General features: G+C 46.3%; 1 protein-coding gene and 1 long non-coding RNA gene across 7 annotated transcripts in view; one reads left to right on the plus strand and one right to left on the minus strand.

The window, feature by feature from the left end:
• The first annotated feature begins 1,586 nt into the window (after window positions 1-1,586).
• LOC141083856 (intersectin-2-like) overlaps window positions 1,587-22,186 on the plus strand; it is an 80,037-nt gene continuing 59,437 nt past the window's right edge. Inside the window, exons 1-3 of one of the 6 annotated variants that reach the window (XR_012230841.1) lie at window positions 1,587-1,796; window positions 10,026-10,101; window positions 11,105-11,180. Coding sequence is in view for 1 of the 6 variants with exons in the window: in XM_073568327.1 (XP_073424428.1) it covers window positions 1,736-1,796 (61 nt within the window). In the remaining 5 variants the exon portion in view is untranslated. Of the gene's footprint in view, window positions 1,797-10,025; window positions 10,102-11,104; window positions 11,181-11,246; window positions 11,547-11,878; window positions 11,981-22,186 lie in introns of those variants that run through there. The other 5 variants (XR_012230843.1, XM_073568327.1, XR_012230842.1 and 2 more) reach the window with 5 other exon arrangements.
• LOC141083743 (uncharacterized) lies at window positions 4,513-8,745 on the minus strand. The gene is made up of 3 exons (XR_012230818.1): window positions 8,647-8,745; window positions 7,841-7,999; window positions 4,513-5,824 (listed from the first exon to the last, which is right to left on the minus strand). It is a non-coding gene; the product is annotated as an uncharacterized lncRNA (long non-coding RNA).

Raw genomic sequence — 22,186 nt, forward strand, 5'->3', positions numbered from 1 at the left:
ACAGATATCCAGGCATGGTGCGTGTTAGGGAACACGCCGAGGTCCAAGGCTAGGTGCGTGTGTAGGGACATGCCGAGGTCCAAGGCTAGGTGCGTGTGTAGGGACACGCCGAGGTCCAAGGCTAGGTGCGTGTGTAGGGACACGCCGAGGTCCAAGGCTAGGTGCGTGTGTAGGGGACACGCCAGGGTTCACAAGACAAGACGGCACATGTGTAGAGACACGCCAAGGCACAAGGTAACAAAGCAGAAACCTGCGAGTGCAAAGAGGCACGCCAGGGTCAGGCGAGGCAGAGTCCTGCGCGTGCAGAGAGGCACGCCAGGGACAGGCGAGGCAGAGTCCTGCGCGTGCAGAGAGGCACGCCAGGGACAGGCGAGGCAGAGTCCTGCGCGTGCAGAGAGGCACGCCAGGGACAGGCGAGGCAGAGTCCTGCGCGTGCAGAGAGGCACGCCAGGGACAGGCGAGGCAGAGTCCTGCGCGTGCAGAGAGGCACGCCAGGGACATGCAGAGTCCTGCGCGTGCAGAGAGGCACGCCAGGGTCAGAGTTCCAGGACAGGGTTAGGGCCTGTGCGTGCAAGAGGGCACGACAGGGGACATGGCAAAGCCTGCGCGTACTTTTACAGAAGCACGGGGAGGTATGCCATGGGCAGGCGAGGGCCTGCGCGTGCTTTAGAGAGCACGCAGGGCACAGTGCGGAAACAGCGTGAAGAGCAAGGGAGCACAGAGGGCACGGCTGGGGCACTGGCTAGCTGATCGGACTGCGGCACTGACAGCCGGGCAAGACTCCAGCGAACCCGGCTGAGGCATGGCAGGCGACACAGCTGTCACTGACCGACGAGCACGGCTGAGGCACAAGCAGGCGGGCACGGCTAGGGCGGGCACGGCTGAGGCACAAATAGGAGGCTAGGAAGGCCAGGTGCATGCAAAGAGCATACGAAGAAAGAGCAAGGGAAGACAAGACGAGAAACAAGGCAGGCTTAAGCAGAGAACGGAACCAGGAGCGGAAGCATAGGCAGAAACACGGAACAAGAACAGAGCTAGCAGCGGAGCGTAGGCCGAAGCCCAGAGCCGGGCCAAGGCAGAGCCTTGGGACTAGACATGGAAAAGAGCATGAAAGGAAAGAAAGGAGGGATGGTGCGTGTGCCAGGGAGCACTACAGAGCACCATAGAGAGAGCGATGCAGAGCAAGCAAAGACTGAGACCATAGGTAGGAACAAGGCAGAGCAAGGCAAGGTACGAAACAAGGCATAGCGAAAACAGGCAAGGCAGAGAATATCAGAAGGACTACAAGTCCAAGCAGGACAAAGACAAACATGGCACAACAGACAAACATAAGACAAGGCACGGGACAAGAGATGGAGTACGAGCACGGAGTGTGTGCAGAGACGCATGACAGGGCAGAGTGAAAGGGCACAGAATAGAGGGCGCGCCCCACAGACCAAGCAGCCATGCAGGGACACCACACAATACTCAGGCCCTGAGCATAGGAAGGGGCGGCCTGATATAGGGCATAGCACCTCCTCTTCCAGGTCAGGACCAGGGGAGAACTTCCAGGTTCAGATCCACAGGATAACAGAGCACAGTCACATGATCGGAGATCCAGACATGACGAGACGACTGCAGAATCAGTGCTGAAACCTAGACAGGTCACATGATCAGCGTTCTAGACATGACGAGATGATTGCCGAACCAGACAGTGCAGGATCCAGGCAGGAACACATAATCAGGAATCCTAGACATGACGAGAAGATCACAGAAGGCAGAGCAGAAACGCAGGCATCCTGCAGCTCAGACAAGAGGTGAGTGTGCACACTGCTCTAGTGAACATGCAGGACAGCAGACAAGATATGCACATCGCTCCAGGAGTTCTTGAGACAAAACAGACATGGCAGACATGACAGTCTTATTATGTGGCAAAGTGCCTTCAGGCCCCCACGGGGTCCACAGGGCCAAAGCAGGAGGAATGGGTGTGGACTGAGATCAGGAGGCTCTGTGCTGCTCTACATGGGCGCAGAAGGAGAAATATGGAAGCTCCAGCTGCCTTGTAAGGTTGTGTTTACACGTTGCGTCTTTGCATTTTTTTTCTGCACCAAAAACCAGGCTGCGTTTTTTCTCTCATTTCTGTGCTCTTTTCACCCATTCATTTTAATTGGTGACAAACGCTGAAAGTATCGACATGCTGCATCTGGGAAGGAAAAAAATGGCATGGCAGATCAGCCCTGTAGTGACTAATGTCCTGACTTGGGCTCTGAAGCTCTTACACACGCCCAAATTTCAGTAAAAAAGTGCGCCAAAAATGTGACGTCGTCAGGCATCTTCAGCTCTTCTTCCTCTGTGTCACAGACACACAAGAGGGACTGAAACTGCAGCTCCATCCCCCTCCTCCCTGGCTAGTATTCAGTGTGATTCACAGTCAGGGAATACGCCACTGTCCCCTAATAGAAAACTAAGGAGCAGAAAACAGCGCAATATGGACTTATCAATTAAATATTAAAAAAAAATATGCCAATCTGCTCTGGTTGTGTTCACATAACATTGTTCTGGAATAGAAATCCAACTGCTGCAGATCTAACGGGTCCTCAGACTGAAGAAATCAAAGGAAAATTGGGGAAAATCCGAACTGCTGGTAATCGAAATGGTAAATCCAGAACCTCACAAGTGTTTTTTGTTTTTTTAATTTTGTCAACGCGTTTTGAAATATTACTTCATCCGGACAAAAAAACCTAATGAAGAAGCACGTAATATTGCGAAACGCATTCACAAAATAAAAATAATATAATAATAATAATTTTATTTCTATACCGCCGACATATTCCGCAGCACTTTACATTTCAGAGGGGACTTGTACAGACGATAAACATTACAGCCTAACAATATTCACATAGATCATAACAGATACCAAGAGGAATGAGGGCCCTGCTCGCAAGCTTACAATCTATGAGGAAAGAGGTAGACACAAAAGGTGGGTGGTAACAATTGCCCTGATTGTATGGACCAGCCATAATGTTAAGTGTGTATCAGTACAGACACAGAGGGATAATGGATGCATAAAGCATGTGGGGACATGATGCAGGGAACCTGGGTATGGTAAATCTTTTGGCTGTGCCACCCAGGGATAGATTAGGTTAATGTGTTGAGGTGATAGGCCAGTCTGAATAAATGCGTTTTCAGGGCATGCTTAAAATTGTGGGGATTGGGGACTAATCGTATTGACTTGGGAAGTGCATTCCAAAGAATTGGCGCAGCACGTGTATAGTCTTGGAGACGGGAGTGGGAGGTTCTGATTGTTGAGGATGTTAACCTCAGGTCATCAGCAGAATGGAGGGAGCGGGTAGGGTGGTATACTGAAACAAGGGAGGAGATGTAGGGTGGTGCTGAGCCATGGAGGGCTTTGTGGGTGAGGGTAATAAGTTTGTACTGGATTCTGGAGTGGATGGGTAGCCAGTGTAATGACTGGCACAAGGTAGAGGCATCGTTGTAACGATTGTTGAGGAATATGATCCTTGCTGCAGCATTCAAGACAGATTGGAGAGGGGAGAGTTTGGTAAGAGGGAGACCGATTAGAAGAGAGTTACAATTGTCGAGACGAGAATGAATAAGAGAAACAGTAAGAGTTTTTGCAGAGTCAAAAGTAAGAAAAGTTCGAATTCTAGAAATGTTTTTGAGGTGCAAATGGCAAGAGCGAGCCAGTGATCGAATGTGGGGGGCAAAGGAAAGCTCGGAGTCAAGTATGACCCCAAGACAGCGGGCATGTTGCTGGGGAGTAGTAGTGGAACCACACACAGAAATGGCAATGTCGGGTATAGGTACATTAGTAGCGGGAGGAGACACCAGGAGTTCAGTCTTTGACAGGTTCATTGTCAGATATAGTGAGGACATGATGTTAGACACATCGTTTAGACAATCGCCGGTGTTTTCTAGAAAGGCTGGCGTGATGTCAGGAGAAGAAGCGTATAATTGGGTGTCATCAGCATAGAGATGGTACTGGAAACCAAATCTACTGATTGTTTGACCAATGGGGCAGTGTACAAGGAGAAGAGGAGGGGGCCTAGGACCGATCCTTGAGGAACCCCAACAGTAACGGGAAGGTGAGAGGAGGAGGAACCGGCAAAAGATACAGTAAAGGAGCGGTCAGAGAGATAGGAGGAGAACCAGGAGAGAACGTGTCCTTGAGGCCAATGGAATGGAGCATAGTGAGGAGGAGCTGATGATCCACAGTGTCGAATGCTGCAGAGAGATCCAAGATTGACCATTTCGGTCACCAGCAGGTGGATTTTCCACAATTTTTTTTTTCCGTGATTATTCCCTAATAACATACCGTACAATGCAGGGCCCCTCGATTTTACCTTCTGGTGGATGCCTGATGACTGGCATAATAAGACGAGAGGGACAAATAATATTTCAATTGGAAGAAGAAAAAATAAATCGGAATAATTACAAATTCTAGTATAATTAATTATTAATGTTATAATGTGCAATACACATTACGATATGTGTCGGTTGTACGGGCTAGAAGCGAAGCAATTGTCCGTTCTGCATGTCTCCAGCAGGGGTCCTCAGCACACTGGCTACAGTAGAGGCCCATTGATGTCCCCCTGGTGGCGGTATTATGTCTCGCGCACATAGTGATCATATCAGTATCTTGCTGTGATTCCAGCACATTTATAACTGCCATTGTTCAGTCTCTTTGGTAACAAACATGGAATGGTCTTTGCACCTAATAATAAATGGATGGGCAAATTGGGGCCCTCTCAGTCCAAGGGCCAAAAAGAAACCCCATTGGATGAATCTGACGCCTATCCCCTCGGAGTCCACTGGTCTGGGGGTCACCATATCATTACCTATATCTGTGGTGAGGAAACGAGAAGACGGAGAAGCTCTGAGTGTGGAATGGATGTGTGACCACCAGGCGGGGGCCTTTTAGTTTTTATTTTTCTTGGGCCCCCTCTCTGTTTTCTTTGCTTTCTGGAATATTATACAATATGTCTGAATTATTCAGACCCTCCTATTCCAACTTTCGGAGGAACCTGTGCACTCTCTCCTGCAGGGCGCTGTCCATCGATCGGTTGAGTTGCCGTCTTTTAATCTCTTTCTGCTCCCGCTGCCTTTCGACCGCCCTCATAGAAATGTTCTCTAGACAAGCAATCTGGCTGAGCTCCTTGTATGTCAGCAGCTCCCTGCCCGTTTGGGGTCTCCTTCTCTCTGGTGACGCCACTGTCACTTTTCTTTCTTGTTTTAACACATGTTCATTAGACTTTGCTTTTGAATCATCCATAGTGGCAAATCTTATGTTACTTGCTTCTTCTCTTCTGTCACTTGCTCCTTCTCTTTTTCTGTCACTTGCTCCTTCTCTTTTTCTGTCACTTGCTCCTTCTCTTCTTCTGTCGCTTGCTTCTTCACTTAATTTGGCTTCTCGTTGGCGGCTTGGCATTTAACCAACGCTGGGCAAGCAGAATGGAGAAGGCGGCCATTTTGAACTAATTCCATGCTCCATGTACAGCTCTGTGCTTGCAGGGAGATGGCTCTTTGTATGACCTGGACGGTGCTTATCTTTTTTGTACGTGTGGATTTCATCCATGACGTGATCCAGGGAGGACTGGTGTGTGATGGCCCTTTGGGTGAGGAGGTTCTTCCTTTGTCTGACCACATCGCTCACTGCTTGCTTGAGTCGGATCAGACTTGCGTGCTGCTGGTAGTGCAGGCTGTCCAGTCTCACACACAGGCACTCATCTTCCTTCTTGTTCTGGACGTATGCATTGGTTATAACCGGAGCAGACTTGGGTCTGGGTTTCATGGGCTGCTCCATCATGAATGATGCTGGCTGTCACTGTTAGCAAAATAAAAAAAAGTTCAATGAAAAAAACCACAAAAATTTCATGTTCCCTGTCTTTACTACAACTTCTATCAGCCATCAAGGGCTTATTCGCACACAAGGTTTTTTCATCAAGTTTTCTAATTTGTTGCAAACTGACCATTCTGGAGTCAATCATCCCATTCAGATAACCGCACGCACCAGATTTTGTGCCCCGACTCATTATTGCATTAGTGCATTTTTTTGTCTGTTTTTTTGTTTATCACCTGTTTTTCATTTGCACCTAAGGGTGTGTGCACACGCTGCGGATTCTGCTGTAGAATTTTCAAAAGACCTGCGGATTGGCCTGCGGTTTTCCCCTGCGGTTTGACACCTGCACAATGAAGTAGGTGTAAAACTGCTGCGGATTCCGCACAAAGAAGAGACATGCTGCGGTTTTGAAACCGCAGCAAATCTGCGTGGAAAATTCCGCAGCATGTGCACAGCGTTTTTTGTTTTCCATTCATTATAATGGTACTGTACAGCGCAGCAGAAACTGCTGCGGATTAATTTCATGTATTCTTATTACTTTGCGCCTTTGTCTGTTCTATATGTATTGACCTGTTTTAATTATGTTCGTCACTTTGGGCAAAATTTGGGGTCTCCAGATGTCTTTCTGAATGATCCATCAACTGAAACTTTTTGGCACAAATTTACTCCTGTAGCCGCCCCCCCTCCCCAGTGTGAGTCTGTAAGCACCAGATACTTTCCAACATTTGTAGCAGAAAATAGAACTTTTGGTGCTAAAAAGTCGCAGAACAGATTAAAGACAAAAGCAAAGAGCTTTTTTTTCTTTATTTTGCACAGAATTTATGTGGCGTTTTCAAAACAAATAAAAGTGACTTAAGTAAAAACATAAACACAAAGGATGAATTGGGCCCTTCTATTGGCAACTGCCAATAAATACAAATACATATATAAATAATATATATATAATAAAATATATGAATAAAAAAAATAAATGATAATAAAATATATATAAAAATAAATAAAAATAAAAAATTATATATTATACATAAATAATAAAATATATATAAAAAATAAATAATATATATACAAACAAATGGCAAAAAGTGAATATTATTTGCATGTAAAAGGATCTGAGAACAGACACTAATACACACATACATACGGATGAGATACAAGCTTGAAAAGGATGACAAAATGCACTTTTTTTTCAGAACGGAAATTGGATGAATTTATAAGTATTAGTGAAGAGCGAGTGTGCTCTGTTAAGATGTTATCTCAGCATGCTTGGGTGCTAACAGAGTGTCTTTGGCGCGCTTGAAAAATATGTCCAAGTCCCCGCAGCTGAATGTCTCGCAGCTGTTCGACAGCCACAACACATGCAGGGATTGCCTGTTTGTTAGCCGCGAGACATGCAGCTGCGGGGACTCAAATATATTTTTCGAACGCGCCAAAGACACTTGGTTAGCACAGGAGCATGCTCGGAGAACATCTTATCCCAGCACGTTCAATCATCACTAATAAGCAGTCATCTAACCCTAAGGTTTAGACCGGCCATGAACATGGCTGGTCAGTAGATCCCATGAAAAATGGCAGCATCTACCCACAACCCCTTGTCCATGGAGGTCAACTGGGCAAGTTGAAATTTTACCGATTTTCCTTGAGAATCCACAGCCAAGAGGACGACAGTCGTTCTGGGATGAGTAGCTTTGGGACAACTGGACAGCCGCAGGTTGGGGACAGTCTGTAATCTGCAAACTGTACATTCTCATCATCTTGGGGATTATCTACGATTTTCGTTTGTAGTGGGGCTTTTCTTAATTATTCAGAATATTATTCCAGATTATTTTTTCCCTATGATGTTAATGTTTTATGGCAGCCTGTAATCTGCAATCACTTTCCGCCAAATGTTTCGGTGTCACAGAACACCCTGCATGTTAGTATTGGATCTCTCCCACTTCTTTGTGATATTAGGGGAGTTGCTATTTCAGCAGTTTTCTCATTATACTGCAGGTGATCCCTTACCTGTGGAGCGTGTCGTCCTGCAGCAGCGGAGTGAGAGGTGTCTGAGGACGAGCTCTGCGCGGCAGCTCCCAGAGAGCTCGGCACAATGAATCGATCGCGCTTTGTTTGCAGAGGTCACGTCTTCCCGTTAATAAGTTGTGGGAGGTCTGGGCTTTCTCACTGTTTGGGTACAGAAATATTTGCCAACTGAAAGAGGATACTGCATTCTTTTCTATGGGATGACGGGTGCTTTCCTTTATCAAAAGATGCACAAACACAAAAGACTAGAAGGTGTGTGGTGGAATATTATAGGGCGCAATTCAGACCAGGCAGCGCGGCTAGTGAATGTATAGCATCAAATATAATCGCGTCATATCTGCATGGTACAAGTATCACCCTACTCCGGTCCAGTGCCCGCTCTCTGACACTTTCCCTGACTCTACAATTTGTCTGCAGTGGTGACATCACGTCGACAGCGCGCATCACCGCTGCAGCCAATCGATCGCTTGTACTATCTACATCAGCAGTATCGCTGAACTTGTTGATTGGTTGCAGCAGTGATACGCACTGTTGACGTGATGTTCCCGCTCTAGCCAAAACAGTGAGAGCGTAGCTGCGGCAGAGAGTAGGAGATGGACCAGAGCATGGGGAGAGTACTAACAAATATTTTTATTTTACATGATTGAAATATTTTTTTTTTTAAGTGGAAAATCCCTTTAACGGCTAGGATACATTTGACATAGTAGACGATTTACATCTATTAGTGGTTAGCTTCAGTTAATAAGTTGCCCTAAGTTAAAATCTTCTTTCCTTCATTCATAGAATACCTGTTCTGCAGTTTGAAGTCTCCTCCTAGGTTCAGACGTTTCTGAGATTTCTCTCCCAGGAATACATGTTGAACATGAGTCCAGGCTGTTTCTGCCTTCACTGGCACTGCAGTATTAAGAAAGTTGTTACATTTTACATTTAGGTAGCAAATGAAGAAAAAAAACAATTGCAAAGGTATATGTAACCTTCAAAACATATATGTCATTCCCACTGATTTAGAATTGCTTTATTTCTGGCCATTATGTGACTTGTATCCTGTATTTTTCACCACTTTTTCCCTCTAATTTTGAAGTGCCTTGGACTAAGTGGTTGAAGAGTGGCTGTTGTGATGTCTCCTATACACAACACACACAGACATGAGGAATTCCTGCTCTCCTGTATCTATATTCAGAACACATGACACATGCACAGAAAATGAACAGGTCAGTAAGACCCTGTTCACACCACCCAAGAACTAAGACACAGAAAAAACACACAGTATGACAAACGTGCATAAATACTCTGTTGTAAAATATATGTAACAGTAAGCAGCAAGTGCTAGTAAAAGATGTTAACAGAACCAGGGTATTTTGTTGATACGTTTTTTTTGCAAAAAAATGTTCGCTAAGCCACTCCACCACGTCACATAAATAGCCATTTTGACCAGCAAGCCCATACCGGGCAGCACCTTTCTGAACCCTGTGAACCCTGCTCATGAAGGTATTATTCACATGTTCAGGTTTTAAATATATTAGATAGGACTGCTCCGAGAAGGGTACACCGTGACGTGGTGGAGTGGCTTAGCGTACATTTTTTTGCAAAAAAAGTATCAACAAAATACCCTGGTTTTGTTAACATCTTTTACTAGCACTTGCTGCTTACTGTTACATATATTTTACAACAGAGTATTTATGCATGTTTGTCATACTGTGTGTATTTTCTGTGTCTTAGTTCTTGGGTGGTGTGAACAGGGTCTTACTGACCTGTTCATTTTCTGTGCATGTGTCATGTGTTCTGAATCTATTGATTTCTTCCTTATGCAAGCTTTGGGAGATCCCCGCCTCTCTCCTTTGGGACATGCACATAAAAAGCCATTTTGCCCAGCGAGCCCATACCGGGCAGCACCTTTCTGAACCCTGCTCATGAAGGTATTATTCACATGTTCAGGTTTTAAATATATTAGACAGGACTGCTCCGAGAAGGGTATACCGTGACGTGGTGAAGTGGCTTAGCGTACATTTTTTTGCAATAAAAAGTATCAACAAAATACCCTGGTTTTGTTAACATCTTTTACTAGCACTTGCTGCTTACTGTTACATATATTTTACAACAGAGTATTTATGCACGTTTGTCATACTGTGTGTTTTTTCTGTGTCTTCTTTCTCCTGTCTCTATGTAGTACATATTCAGAAGCAACAGTAGCATGGAAGTCATATAACACTGCTGAGCAGTGTAGCTGTGAATCCAGCTCTGAGGTGAGATAAATCACTTACTGGAAAGCAGCAGGACCTATCTGTCTCTCCAAATCTGCTCCTCCCTCCCGAAACTTCAATAAGCAAATGTAATGTGATCTCTCAGTGAGCTGGCAGTCCCTGTTGTTTTGAACAAGATGGATTTGAGTGTTCTTTCAGAGTTCATAATGAATTTATGAAGATGTTAACAAAACCAGGGTATTTTGTTGATACGTTTTTTTTGCAAAAAAATGTTCGCTAAGCCACTCCACCACGTCACATAAATAGCCCTTTTGCCCAGCAAGCCCATACCGGGCAGCACCTTTCTGAACCCTGCTCATGAAGGTATTATTCACATGTTCAGGTTTTAAATATATTAGATAGGACTGCGCCGAGAAGGGTATACCGTGACGTGGTGGAGTGGCTTAGCGTACATTTTTTTGCAAAAAAACGTATCAACAAAATACCCTGGTTTTGTTAACATCTTTTACTAGCACTTGCTGCTTACTGTTACATATATTTTACAACAGAGTATTTATGCATGTTTGTCATACTGTGTTTTTTCTGTGTCTTAGTTCTTGGGTGGTGTGAACAGGGTCTTACTGACCTGTTCATTTTCTGTGCATGTGTCATGTGTTCTGAATCTATTGATTTCTTCCTTATGCAAGCTTTGGGAGATCCCCGCCTCTCTCCTTTGGGACATGCACATAAAAAGCCATTTTGCCCAGCGAGCCCATACCGGGCAGCACCTTTCTGAACCCTGCTCATGAAGGTATTATTCACATGTTCAGGTTTTAAATATATTAGATAGGACTGCTCCGAGAAGGGTATACTGTGACGTGGTGGAGTGGCTTAGCGTACATTTTTTTGCAAAAAAAAAAACGTATCAACAAAATACCCTGGTTTTGTTAACATCTTTTACTAGCACTTGCTGCTTACTATTACATATATTTTACAACAGAGTATTTATGCACGTTTGTCATACTGTGTGTTTTTTCTGTGTCTTCTTTCTCCTGTCTCTATGTAGTACATATTCAGAAGCAACAGTAGCATGGAAGTCATATAACACTGCTGAGCAGTGTAGCTGTGAATCCAGCTCTGAGGTGAGATAAATCACTTACTGGAAAGCAGCAGGACCTATCAGTCTCTCCAAATCTGCTCCTCCCTCCCGAAACTTCAATAAGCAAATGTAATGTGATCTCTCAGTGAGCTGGCAGTCCCTGTTGTTTTGAACAAGATGGATTTGAGTGTTCTTTCAGAGTTCATAATGAATTTATGAAGCTGTCACAGGTCGGTGAATAGTCAGTGGTAGTCTGGCCATTGGAGCTGGCTGGCAAGAGGTGGTCGGGAAGCCGTGAAAAACCAGGAGGTCCAGAATAAGAGCAGAAACGTCAGGCATGTGGAATGGTCAGAAAATGGGCCAAAGACAAAACCAAGAAATTCGGAACAGAAGCAGGAATTTCGAGCAGGTGGGATGGTCAGAATGTGGGCTGAAGTCAGATCAACATGGAATAACCAGCAGGATACATGTGGACCAGGTCTAGAACACCAGAACTGTAAATTGCAGGCAGTCCAATCCAAGGTCTTAGGCTACAAGTCTGCAGTTACTCTATGTGACTGCAGACTTGTGAATCCTCGCAGCACACACTGTGTGCGCTGTGAGGATTCACAAGTCTGCAGTCACATGGAGTGACTGAAGACTTCTCTCCTAGGGCCGAACAACCCCTTTAAGACAAAAGTTACTCTCCTCTTCCTTTATTCCCAAGACTCCGCTGGATTCCCACAGCATTGGATGGTGGAGGTTTACAACCCAATGAAGCAGCAACCTTCACTTGCTGGAAAGTGTTTTTTCCCAGCCACGTTTTACACTAGTGTTGCGCCTAATCCTGCACATCTGTCTATGGTTAGTACCCTGATTTTTCTTACACTCTATCTGCCCAGATGATATTGGATGAGATAACGCCCTTCCCTTTCTCTGCCTTTTTTCTAAAATAGTGCTGAGACAGCGATATAGCAATATAGCCAAGCTGAGTCCAAGACAGAGCTTGTACAGCGATAAGGAAGGGTTACCCAAAGATGTAGCAGAGCTTGCTTTATCCGATTCATGGACAGAGATGGTACAGCATTACGAGAGGGTTTCACAGCTATATAGCAGAGTTGGATTTGACACACAGTTCAAGGCAGAACAGGTGCAGTGATAAGCCAGCAAAATAACAGCTGAGTTTGTGACAGAGTCCAAGGCAGAGCTCATACCCAGAGAAGGAGCAGAGTTGGGTTTGACACAGAGTCCTGGGCAGAGCAGATACAACTAGGTGTGTATTTCCTGAAGGAAGTACAGATAGTGGTTTGAAATGGTGCCCGGGCTGCCCCTTTAAGAGAGACTTGCCTGCTGCCCCTGCAAGACTTTCAACTCAGGATCCGTTTTAACTGTGGGTGCCTCTCAGGGGCAAAAAAAAACTCTCTTAAACTCTCTTAAATCTTCTGCCTGAGCGAGTGTGAACGAGCTGAGTGTGACCTGAGCGTAAGTGCGAACTGCGGTAAGTGTGTGACTTGAGATTCTGTGACTTTGGATTCAGGGAGTTTCCAAGGGAGGTCTTACTGAATTGCTGTTATATTATATTAATACTTTTTTTTTTTTTAAATTTATTTTTGCTTATCTTATTGTCTGGTGCAATCCCCATTAGGATGTGCTCCACTATTGCCAATGCTATCCAGTGCATGTCATGCCGCATGTATGAAATCCTTGAACAGCCGGTCGAGGGTGCATACAGCTGTGCAAGATGTGAGCACGTTGTGCATTTGGAAGCCCAGATACTGGATCTAAATGTGCAGCTGGCAACACTGAGATCCATAGACAATATGGAAAGGAGTCTTCTGCTCACTGAGCAGACGCTCAATGGGATAGATGAGGGGGGGATGCTAGGTTGGAGCTGCAGGACAGTGAAGCAGCTAGCTGGGTGACAGTTAGAAGGTGGGGTAGAGGGAAGAGCGCCAGGGAGGCTAGTCCTGATCTGGCACACCCCAATAAGTTTGCTAAGTTGGCAGATGAGGGGAGTGTCAGTACAGGAGTAGCACTGCTGCAGCAAGGCATGTCCTCTGAAAGCCGGAGGAGTGTCTGCTCCAGTAAGGGGGGAAATAGGAGAGCAGGGCAGGCCAGACAGGTTCTGGTAGTGGGAGACTCAATTATTAGGGGAACAGATAGGGCAATCTGTCACAAAGACAGGGATCGTCGAACGGTGTGCTGCCTACCTGGCGCTCGAGTCCGACACATCGCTGATCGGGTTGACAGACTACTGGGAGGGACTGGTGAGGATCCTGCGGTCATGGTGCACATTGGCACAAATGACAAAGTTAAAGGTAGGTGGAAGGTCCTTAAAGATGATTTCAGGGAATTAGGCTGTAAGCTTAAAGCAAGGACCTCCAAGGTGGTATTTTCGGAAATACTTCCTGTACCACGTGCCACGCCAGAGAGGCAACGGGAGATTAGGGAGGTTAATAAGTGGCTCAGGAATTGGTGTAGGAAGGAGGAGTTTGGGTTCCTGCAGAACTGGGCCGACTTCTCTGTTGGCTACAGGCTCTATGCTAGGGATGGGCTGCACCTCAATGGGGAGGGTGCAGCTGTGCTGGGGGAGAAAACGGCTAGAAGGTTGGAGGAGTGTTTAAACTAGGGACGGGGGGGAGGGTATTCCTTTTATAGGAGGGGAAGATAGTGCAGCTAGAGACCTGGGCACAAATAATGAAATTGGGGGTGGGGGTGGCATGGGGGGGTGGGGTTAGAACAGTTAATAATTTAAGAAAGAATAGAGTTACAGAGAGATACATAAAGTGCATGTATACTAATGCCAGAAGCCTCGCCAACAAAATGGAGGAATTGGAGTTAATGTTGTTGGAACATAATTATGACATGGTGGGGATATCTGAGACATGGCTGGATGAGAGCCACGACTGGACGGTTAATTTACAGGGCTATAGTCTGTTCAGACATGACCGTACAAATAATCGAGGGGGAGGCGTGTGTTTATATGTAAAATCATCCTTAAAACCCATCCTTCGTGATAATATATATGAATCTAATGAAAATGTAGAGTCCCTGTGGGTAGAGATAAGGGGAGGGGGGAAAAATAATGAATTACTGATAGGGGTTTGTTATAAGTCTCCAAAAATAATGGAAGCAACAGAGAATATCCTCATAAAGCAAATAGATGAAGCTGCGACTCAAGGAGAAGTCATTATTATGGGGGACTTCAACTACCCTGAAATACATTGGGGAACAGAAACCTGCAGTTCCAGCAAAGGTAATAGGTTTTTGACTACTATGAGAGACAATTACCTTTCACAACTGGTTCAGGACCCAACAAGAGAGGGGGCACTGCTAGACCTAATATTAACCAACAGGCCAGACCGAATATCAAATGTAAGGGTTGGGGGTCACTTGGGTAACAGTGATCACAAATTAATAAGTTTTCATGTATCCTTTAATAAGATGTGTAGTAGAGGGGTTACAAGGACACTAAACTTCAGGAAAGCAAATTTACAACGGATGAGAGATGATCTTGGTGCAATTAACTGGGACGATATCCTGAGACATAAAAATACACAAAGAAAATGGGAGACGTTTATTAGCATCCTGAATAGGAGCTGTGCACAATATATACCGTATGGGAATAAACATGCGAGAAATAGGAGGAAACCACTATGGCTAAATAGAGCTGTAAGGGGCGCAATAAGAGATAAAAATAAAGCATTTCGAGAATTAAAGCAAGTAGGTAGTGATGAGGCATTAACTAAATACAGAAGATTAAATAAATTCTGTAAAAAGCAAATCAAGACAGCAAAGATTGAGACAGAGAGACTCATTGCCAGAGAAAGTAAAAATAATCCCAAAATATTCTTTAACTACATAAATAGTAAGAAACTAAAAAATGATAGTGTTGGTCCCCTTAAAAATAGTCTGGGTGAAATGGTGGATGAGGATGAGGAAAAAGCCAATATGCTAAATGACTTTTTTTCAACAGTGTTTACACAAGAAAATCCCATGACGGATAACATGATCAGGGATAAAAATTCTCTGTTAAATGTCACCTGCTTAACCCAGCAGGAAGTACGGCGGCGTCTAAAAATCACTAAAATTGACAAATCCCCGGGCCCGGATGGGATACACCCCGGAGTACTGCAGGAATTAAGCACAGTCATAGATAGACCATTATTTTTAATCTTTAAAGATTCCATAATAACAGGGTCTGTACCACAGGACTGGCGTATAGCAAATGTGGTGCCAATATTCAAAAAGGGGACAAAAACTGAACTTGGAAATTAGAGGCCAGTAAGTTTAACCTCAACTGTGGGTAAAATCCTGGAGGGTTTTCTAAGAGATACTATACTGGAGTATCTGGAGAAGAATAACCTCATGACTAGTGTTGAGCGATACCGTCCGATACTTAAAAGTATCGGATCGGATGGTATTGGCCGATCTAAAAAAAATATCGGGTATCGCCGATTCCGATACCAGAAGTCCCATTCAAGTCTATGGGACTTCCGGTATCGGAATAAGAAAAACCCTATTTTTGCCTTGTACAGCCTCTCTGGGGTCTGTACGGGCCTTTCGGGGGGCTGTGCCGGCCTGCCGGGGGGTCTGTGCAGGCTCCGGTGGTCTATGCCGGCCTGCCGGGGGGCTGTGCCGGCCTGCCGGTGGTCTGTGCAGGCTCCGGTGGTCTGTGCCGGCCTGCCGGTGGTCTGTGCAGGCTCCGGGGGGCTGTGCCGGCCTGCCGGGGGGCTGTGCCGGCCTGCCGGTGGTCTGTGCAGGCTCCGGTGGTCTGTGCCGGCCTGCCGGGGGGCTGTGCCGGCCTGCCGGTGGTCTGTGCAGGCTCCGGGGGTCTGTGCAGGCATCGTCCGATGGGACTACAAGTCCCATCGGGCGATGCCTGCTACCATGACAGTGATTGACACATTAGCCAATGATGGGACAGTAGTAGTCCCATCATCCGGCTAATGTGTTGAATGTAAAAAAAAAATAAAAAAATTACATGCTACATACATGCTACATACATACAACATGCATACTACATATATACTACATGTAACATACATACTACATACATGCTACATACTACATGCATGCTACATACATGCTACATACTACATACATGCTACATACATACTACATATATACTACATGCATGCAACATACATACTACATGTATACTACATGTAACATACATACTACATATATACTACATGTAACATACATACTACATGCATGCTACATACTACATGCATGCTACATACTACATACATGCTACATGCATACTACATACATAATACATATATACTACATGCATGCAACATACATACAACATATATACTACATGCATGCAACATGCATACTACATATATACTATATATACTACATGTAACATACATACTACATATATACTACATGCTACATACATGCAACATACACACTACATGCTACATACATGCAACATACATACTACATACATGCTACATACATACACACTACATGCTACATACATGCAACATACATGCTACATACATGCAACATACATGCTACATACATACTACATACATGCTACATACATACCACATGCATGCAACATGCATACTACATATATACTGCATATATACTACATGCATGCAACATACATATATACTACATACAATACATGCATATAGACATACAATACATATAACATAGAGTACATACTCACCGTCACTTGTCACTTTGATCCCCGAAGCCATTGTCACCTGAGGGATAAATATCAAAATAAAAAAACACCAATATACTTACCCCGATCCGCAGAAGTCCACGAGGGTCCCACGTCCATATTGCGTGGAGAACAGCAGCATCAGCTGATGCTACCGTTCTCTACCAGCTCCAGGAATACAATGACGGAAGGTAGGTATCCTTCCGCACTGTATTCCTCCACCACTTTAAAAAAAAAAAGTCCCTAGTCTCAATTTATGCCATTGCTGCGTGGGAAATTCCCACGCAGCAATGGCATAAAGTGAGACTAGGGATTTTTTTTTTACAGTGGTGGAGGAATACAGTGCGGAAGGATACCTACCTCCCGTCATTGTATTCCTGGAGCTGGTAGAGAACGGTAGCATCAGCTGATGCTGCTGTTCTCCACGCAAGATGGACGTGGGACCCTCGTGGACTTCTGCGGATCGGGGTAAGTATATTGGTGTTTTTTTATTTTGATATTTATTCCTCAGTTCCTCAGACGACAATGGCTTCGGGGATCAAAGTGACAGTAAGTATGTACTCTATGTCTATATGTATGTATTGTATGTAGTATATATGTATGTTGCATGCATGTAGTATATATGCAGTATATATGTAGTATGCATGTTGCATGCATGTGGTATATATATGTAGTATGTATGTTGCATGCATGTAGTGTATGTAGTATGTATGTTACATGTAGTATATATAGTATATATGTAGTATGCATGTTGCATGCATGTAGTATATATGTTGTATGTATGTTGCATGCATGTAGTATATATGTATTATGTATGTAGTATGTATGTAGCATGTATGTAGTATGCATGTTACATGTAGTATATATAGTATATATGTAGTATGCATGTTGCATGCATGTAGTATATATGTTGTATGTATGTTGCATGCATGTAGTATATATGTATTATGTATGTAGTATGTATGTAGCATGTATGTAGTATGTAGCATGCATGTAGTATGTAGCATGTATGTAGTATGTATGTTACATGTAGTATATATGTAGTATGTATGTTACATGTAGTATATATGTAGTATGTATGTTGCATGCATGTAGTATATATGTAGTATGTATGTAGCATGTATGTAGTATGTAGCATGTATGTAGCATGCATGTAGTATGTAGCATGTATGTAGTATGTATGTTACATGTAGTATATATGTAGTATGCATGTTGTATGTATGTAGCATGTATGTAGCATGTAATTTTTTTTTTTTTTTTTTTTTTACATTCAACACATTAGCCGGATGATGGGACTACTACTGTCCCATCATTGGCTAATGTGTCAATCACTGTCATGGTAGCAGGCATCGCCCGATGGGACTTGTAGTCCCATCGGACGATGCCTGCACAGACCCCTGGAGCCTGCACAGACCACCGGCAGGCCGGCACAGCCCCCTGGCAGGCCGGCACAGACCACCGGAGCCTGCACAGCCCCCCGGCAGGCCGGCACAGACCACCGGAGCCTGCACAGACCACCGGCAGGCCGGCACAGCCCCCCGGCAGGCCGGCACAGACCACCGGAGCCTGCACAGACCACCGGCAGGCCGGCACAGACCCCCGGCAGGCCGGCACAGACCCCCGGAGCCTGCACAGACCACCGGCAGGCCGGCACAGACCCCCGGACAGTCGGCACAGCCCCCCCGAAGGCCCGAACTGACGGCGCATCATGATGCGCACAGACAGCGCATCATGATGACGTCATTTCGGCAGCCAATCAGAGCCACAAAAGTGGCTCATTGCATTTTGGACTTCCGATTCCGGTATCCGATACGAAAAAAGTATCGGTACTCGTATCGGAATTCCGATACGGCAAATATCGGCCGATACCCGATACTTGCAGTATCGGAAAGCTCAACACTACTCATGATCCAATATCAACATGGGTTTACAAGGGACCGTTCCTGTCAGACTAATCTGATAAGCTTTTATGAAGAGGTAAGTTCCGGACTGGACCAAGGGAATGCAGTGGACGTGGTATACATGGACTTTTCAAAAGCTTTTGATACGGTGCCACACAAAAGGTTGATACATAAAATGAGAACAATGGGGATAGGGGAAAATATGTGTAGGTGGGTTAAGAGCTGGCTCAGGGATAGGAAACAAAGGGTGGTTATTAATGGAGCACACTCAGACAGGGTCATGGTTAGCAGTGGGGTACCACAGGGGTCAGTTTTGGCCCGCTTCTTTTTAACATATTTATTAATGACCTTGTAGGGGGCATAGAGAGTAGAATTTCAATATTTGCAGATGACACTAAACTCTGCAGGGTAATCAATACAGAGGAGGACAATTTTATATTACAGGAGGATTTATGTAAACTAGAAGCTTGGGCTGATAAATGGCAAATGAGCTTTAATGGGGATAAATGTAAGGTCATGCACTTGGGTAGAACGAACAAGATGTATAATTATGTGCTTAATTGTAAAACACTGGGCAAAACTGTCACTGAAAAAGACCTGGGTGTATGGGTGGACGACAAACACATTTAGCGGCCAATGTCAGGCAGCTGCTGCAAAGGCAAATAAAATAATGGGATGCATTAAAAGAGGCATAGATGCTCATGAGGAGAACATAATTTTACCTCTATATAAGTCACTAGTACGACCACACTTAGAATACTGTGTATAGTTCTGGTCTCCGGTGTATAAGAAAGACATAGCTGAACTGGAGCGGGTGCAGAGAAGAGCGACCAAGGTTATTAGGGAACTAGGGGGTCTGCAAAACCAAGACAGGTTATTACATTTGGGGTTATTTAGTTTGGAGAATCGAAGGCTTAGGGGTGATCTTATTACAATGTATAAATATATGCGGGGACAATACCAAGAGCTTTCTAATGATCTTTTTACTCTTAGACCTGTGACGGGGACAAGGGGGCATCCTCTACGTCTGGAGGAAAGAAGGTTTAAGCATACTCACAGACGCGGATTCTTTACTGTAAGAGCAGTGAGACTATGGAACTCTCTGCCATATGATGTTGTAATGAGTGATTCCCTACTAAAATTTAAGAAGGGACTGGATGCCTTTCTTGAAAAGTATAATATTACAGGGTATATACACTAGTTTCCTTAATATTGCGTTGATCCAGGGAGCAAGTCTGATTGCCGTATGTGGAGTCAGGAAGGAATTTTTTTCCCCAATGTGAAGCTTACTTGTTGCCACATGGTTTTTTTTTGCCTTCCTCTGGATCAACATGTTAGGGCAAGTTAGGATAGGATATGGGTTGAACTAGATGGACTTAAAGTCTCCCTTCAACCTTAATAACTATGTTACTATGTTACTATGTTACTCTGGCCTCAGGGTCCGATTTTGTGGGTGGGACCCCTCAGGGCCCGATTTGTGGGTGGGGCCCCTCTGGGTCCGATTTTGTGGCCGGGGCACCTCAGGGTCCGATTTTGTGGGTGGGGCCCCTTAGGGTCCGATTTGGTGGGCGGGGCCACTCAGGGTCCGATTTGGTGGGCGGGACCACTCAGGGTCCAATTTGGTGGGCGGGGCCACTCAGGGTCCGATTTGGTGAGTGGGGCCCCTCAGAGTTCAATTTGGTCAGCGGGGCCCCTCAGGGTCCGATTTTGTGGGTGGGGCCCCTCAGGGTCCGATTTTGTGGTTGGGGCCTTTCAGAATCCGATTTAGTGGGCGGGGCCCCTCAGGGTCCGAATTGGTGGGCAGGGCCCCTCAGGGTCCGATTTGGTGGGCAGGCCCCCTCACGGTCCGATTTGGTGGGCGGGGCCTCTCAGGGTCCGATTTGATGGGCGGGGCCCCTCAGGGTCCGATTTGGTGGGCGGGGCCCCTCAGGGTCCGATTTGGTGGGCGGGGCCCCTCTGGGTCTGATTTGGTGGGCGGAGCCACTCTGGGTCCGATTTGGTGGGCGGGGCACTTCAGGGTCCAATTTGGTGGGCGGGGACACAGTCTGATTTTGTGGGTTGGGCCCCTCAGGGTCCGATTTTGTGGCCGGGGCCCCTCAGGGTCCGATTTTGTGTCCGGGGCCCCTCAGGGTCCGATTTTGTGGCCGGTGCCTCTCAGGGTCCGATTTTGTGGTTGGGGCCCCTCAAGGTCCGATTTTGTGTCCGGAGCCTCTCAGGGTCCGATTTTGTGGTTGGGGCCCCTCAGGATCTGATTTTGTGGCCGGGGCCCCTCAGGGTCCGATTTTGTGGCCGGGGCCCCTCAGGGTCCAATTTTGTGGGTGGGGCCCCTCAGGGTCCAGTTTTTTGGCCGGGGCCCCTCAGGGTCCAATTTTCTGGGTGGGGCCCCTCAGGGTCCAATTTTGTGGGTGGGGCCCCTCAGGGTCCGATTTTGTGGTTGGGGCCCCTCAGGGTTCGATTTTGTGGTTGGGGCCCCTCAGGATCCAATTTTGTGACCGGGGCCCTCAGGGTCTGATTTTGTGGGTGGGGCCCCTCAGGGTCCGATATTGTGGTTGGGGCCCCTCAGGATCCGATTTTGTGGGTGGGGCACCTCAGGATCCGATTTTGTGGTTGGGGCCCCTCAGGGCTTAATTTTGTAGGCGGGGCCCCTCAGGGTCCGATTTTGTGGCCGGGGCCCCTCAGGGTCCGATATTGTGGCCGGGGCCCGTGAGGGTCTGATTTTGTGGCCGGGGCCCCTCAGGGTCCGATTTTGTGGGTGGGGCCCCTCAGGGTCCGATTTTGTGGATGGGGCCCCTCAGGGTCCGATTTTGTGAGTGGGGCCCCTCAGGATCCGATTTTGTGAGTGGGGCCCCTCAGGGTCCGATGTTGTGGCCGGATCCCCTCAGGGTCCGATTTTGTGGGTGGGGCCCCTCAGGGTCCGATTTTCTGGGTGGGGCCCCTCAGGGTCCGATTTTGTGAGTGGGGCCCCTCAGGGTCCGATGTTGTGGCCGGGTCCCCTCAGGGTCTGATTTTGTGGCCGGATCCCCTCAGGGTCCGATTTTGTGGGTGGGGCCCCTCAGGGTCCGATTTTGTGGGTGGGGCCCCTCAGGGTCCGATTTTGTGGGTGGGGCCCCTTAGGGTCCGATTTTGTGGGTGGGGCCCCTCAGGGTCCAATTTGGTGGGTGGGGCCACTCTGGGTCTGATTTGGTGGGCGGGGCCACTCTGGGTCCAATTTGGATGCCAGGGTGGCTCAGCCTCCTTTTTGTAGGCCGGGTCTATCAGCCTCCGATTTGGAGCCTTGGGTCACTCAGCTTTCGATTTGGCGCGCCGGCCCTTTAAGACTCATTTTGGTGCGCCGGCTCTTTAAGAATCACTTTGGCGCTTCGGCCCTTTAAGAGCCAGGGTGGCTCACTGGGCTTCTAAATCCACTTTGGCGCACATTCTCTCTCAGGGGCATACGTCATGTGATGAAGCTAGATTTGCATTTGTGCTGTGGGTTTTGCTTTA

The sequence above is a fragment of the Dendrobates tinctorius genome, unplaced genomic scaffold, assembly GCF_039654945.1.
Source record: "Dendrobates tinctorius isolate UK_male_01 unplaced genomic scaffold, ASM3965494v1 ptg000021l, whole genome shotgun sequence".
NCBI classification, from domain to species: domain Eukaryota; kingdom Metazoa; phylum Chordata; class Amphibia; order Anura; family Dendrobatidae; genus Dendrobates; species Dendrobates tinctorius.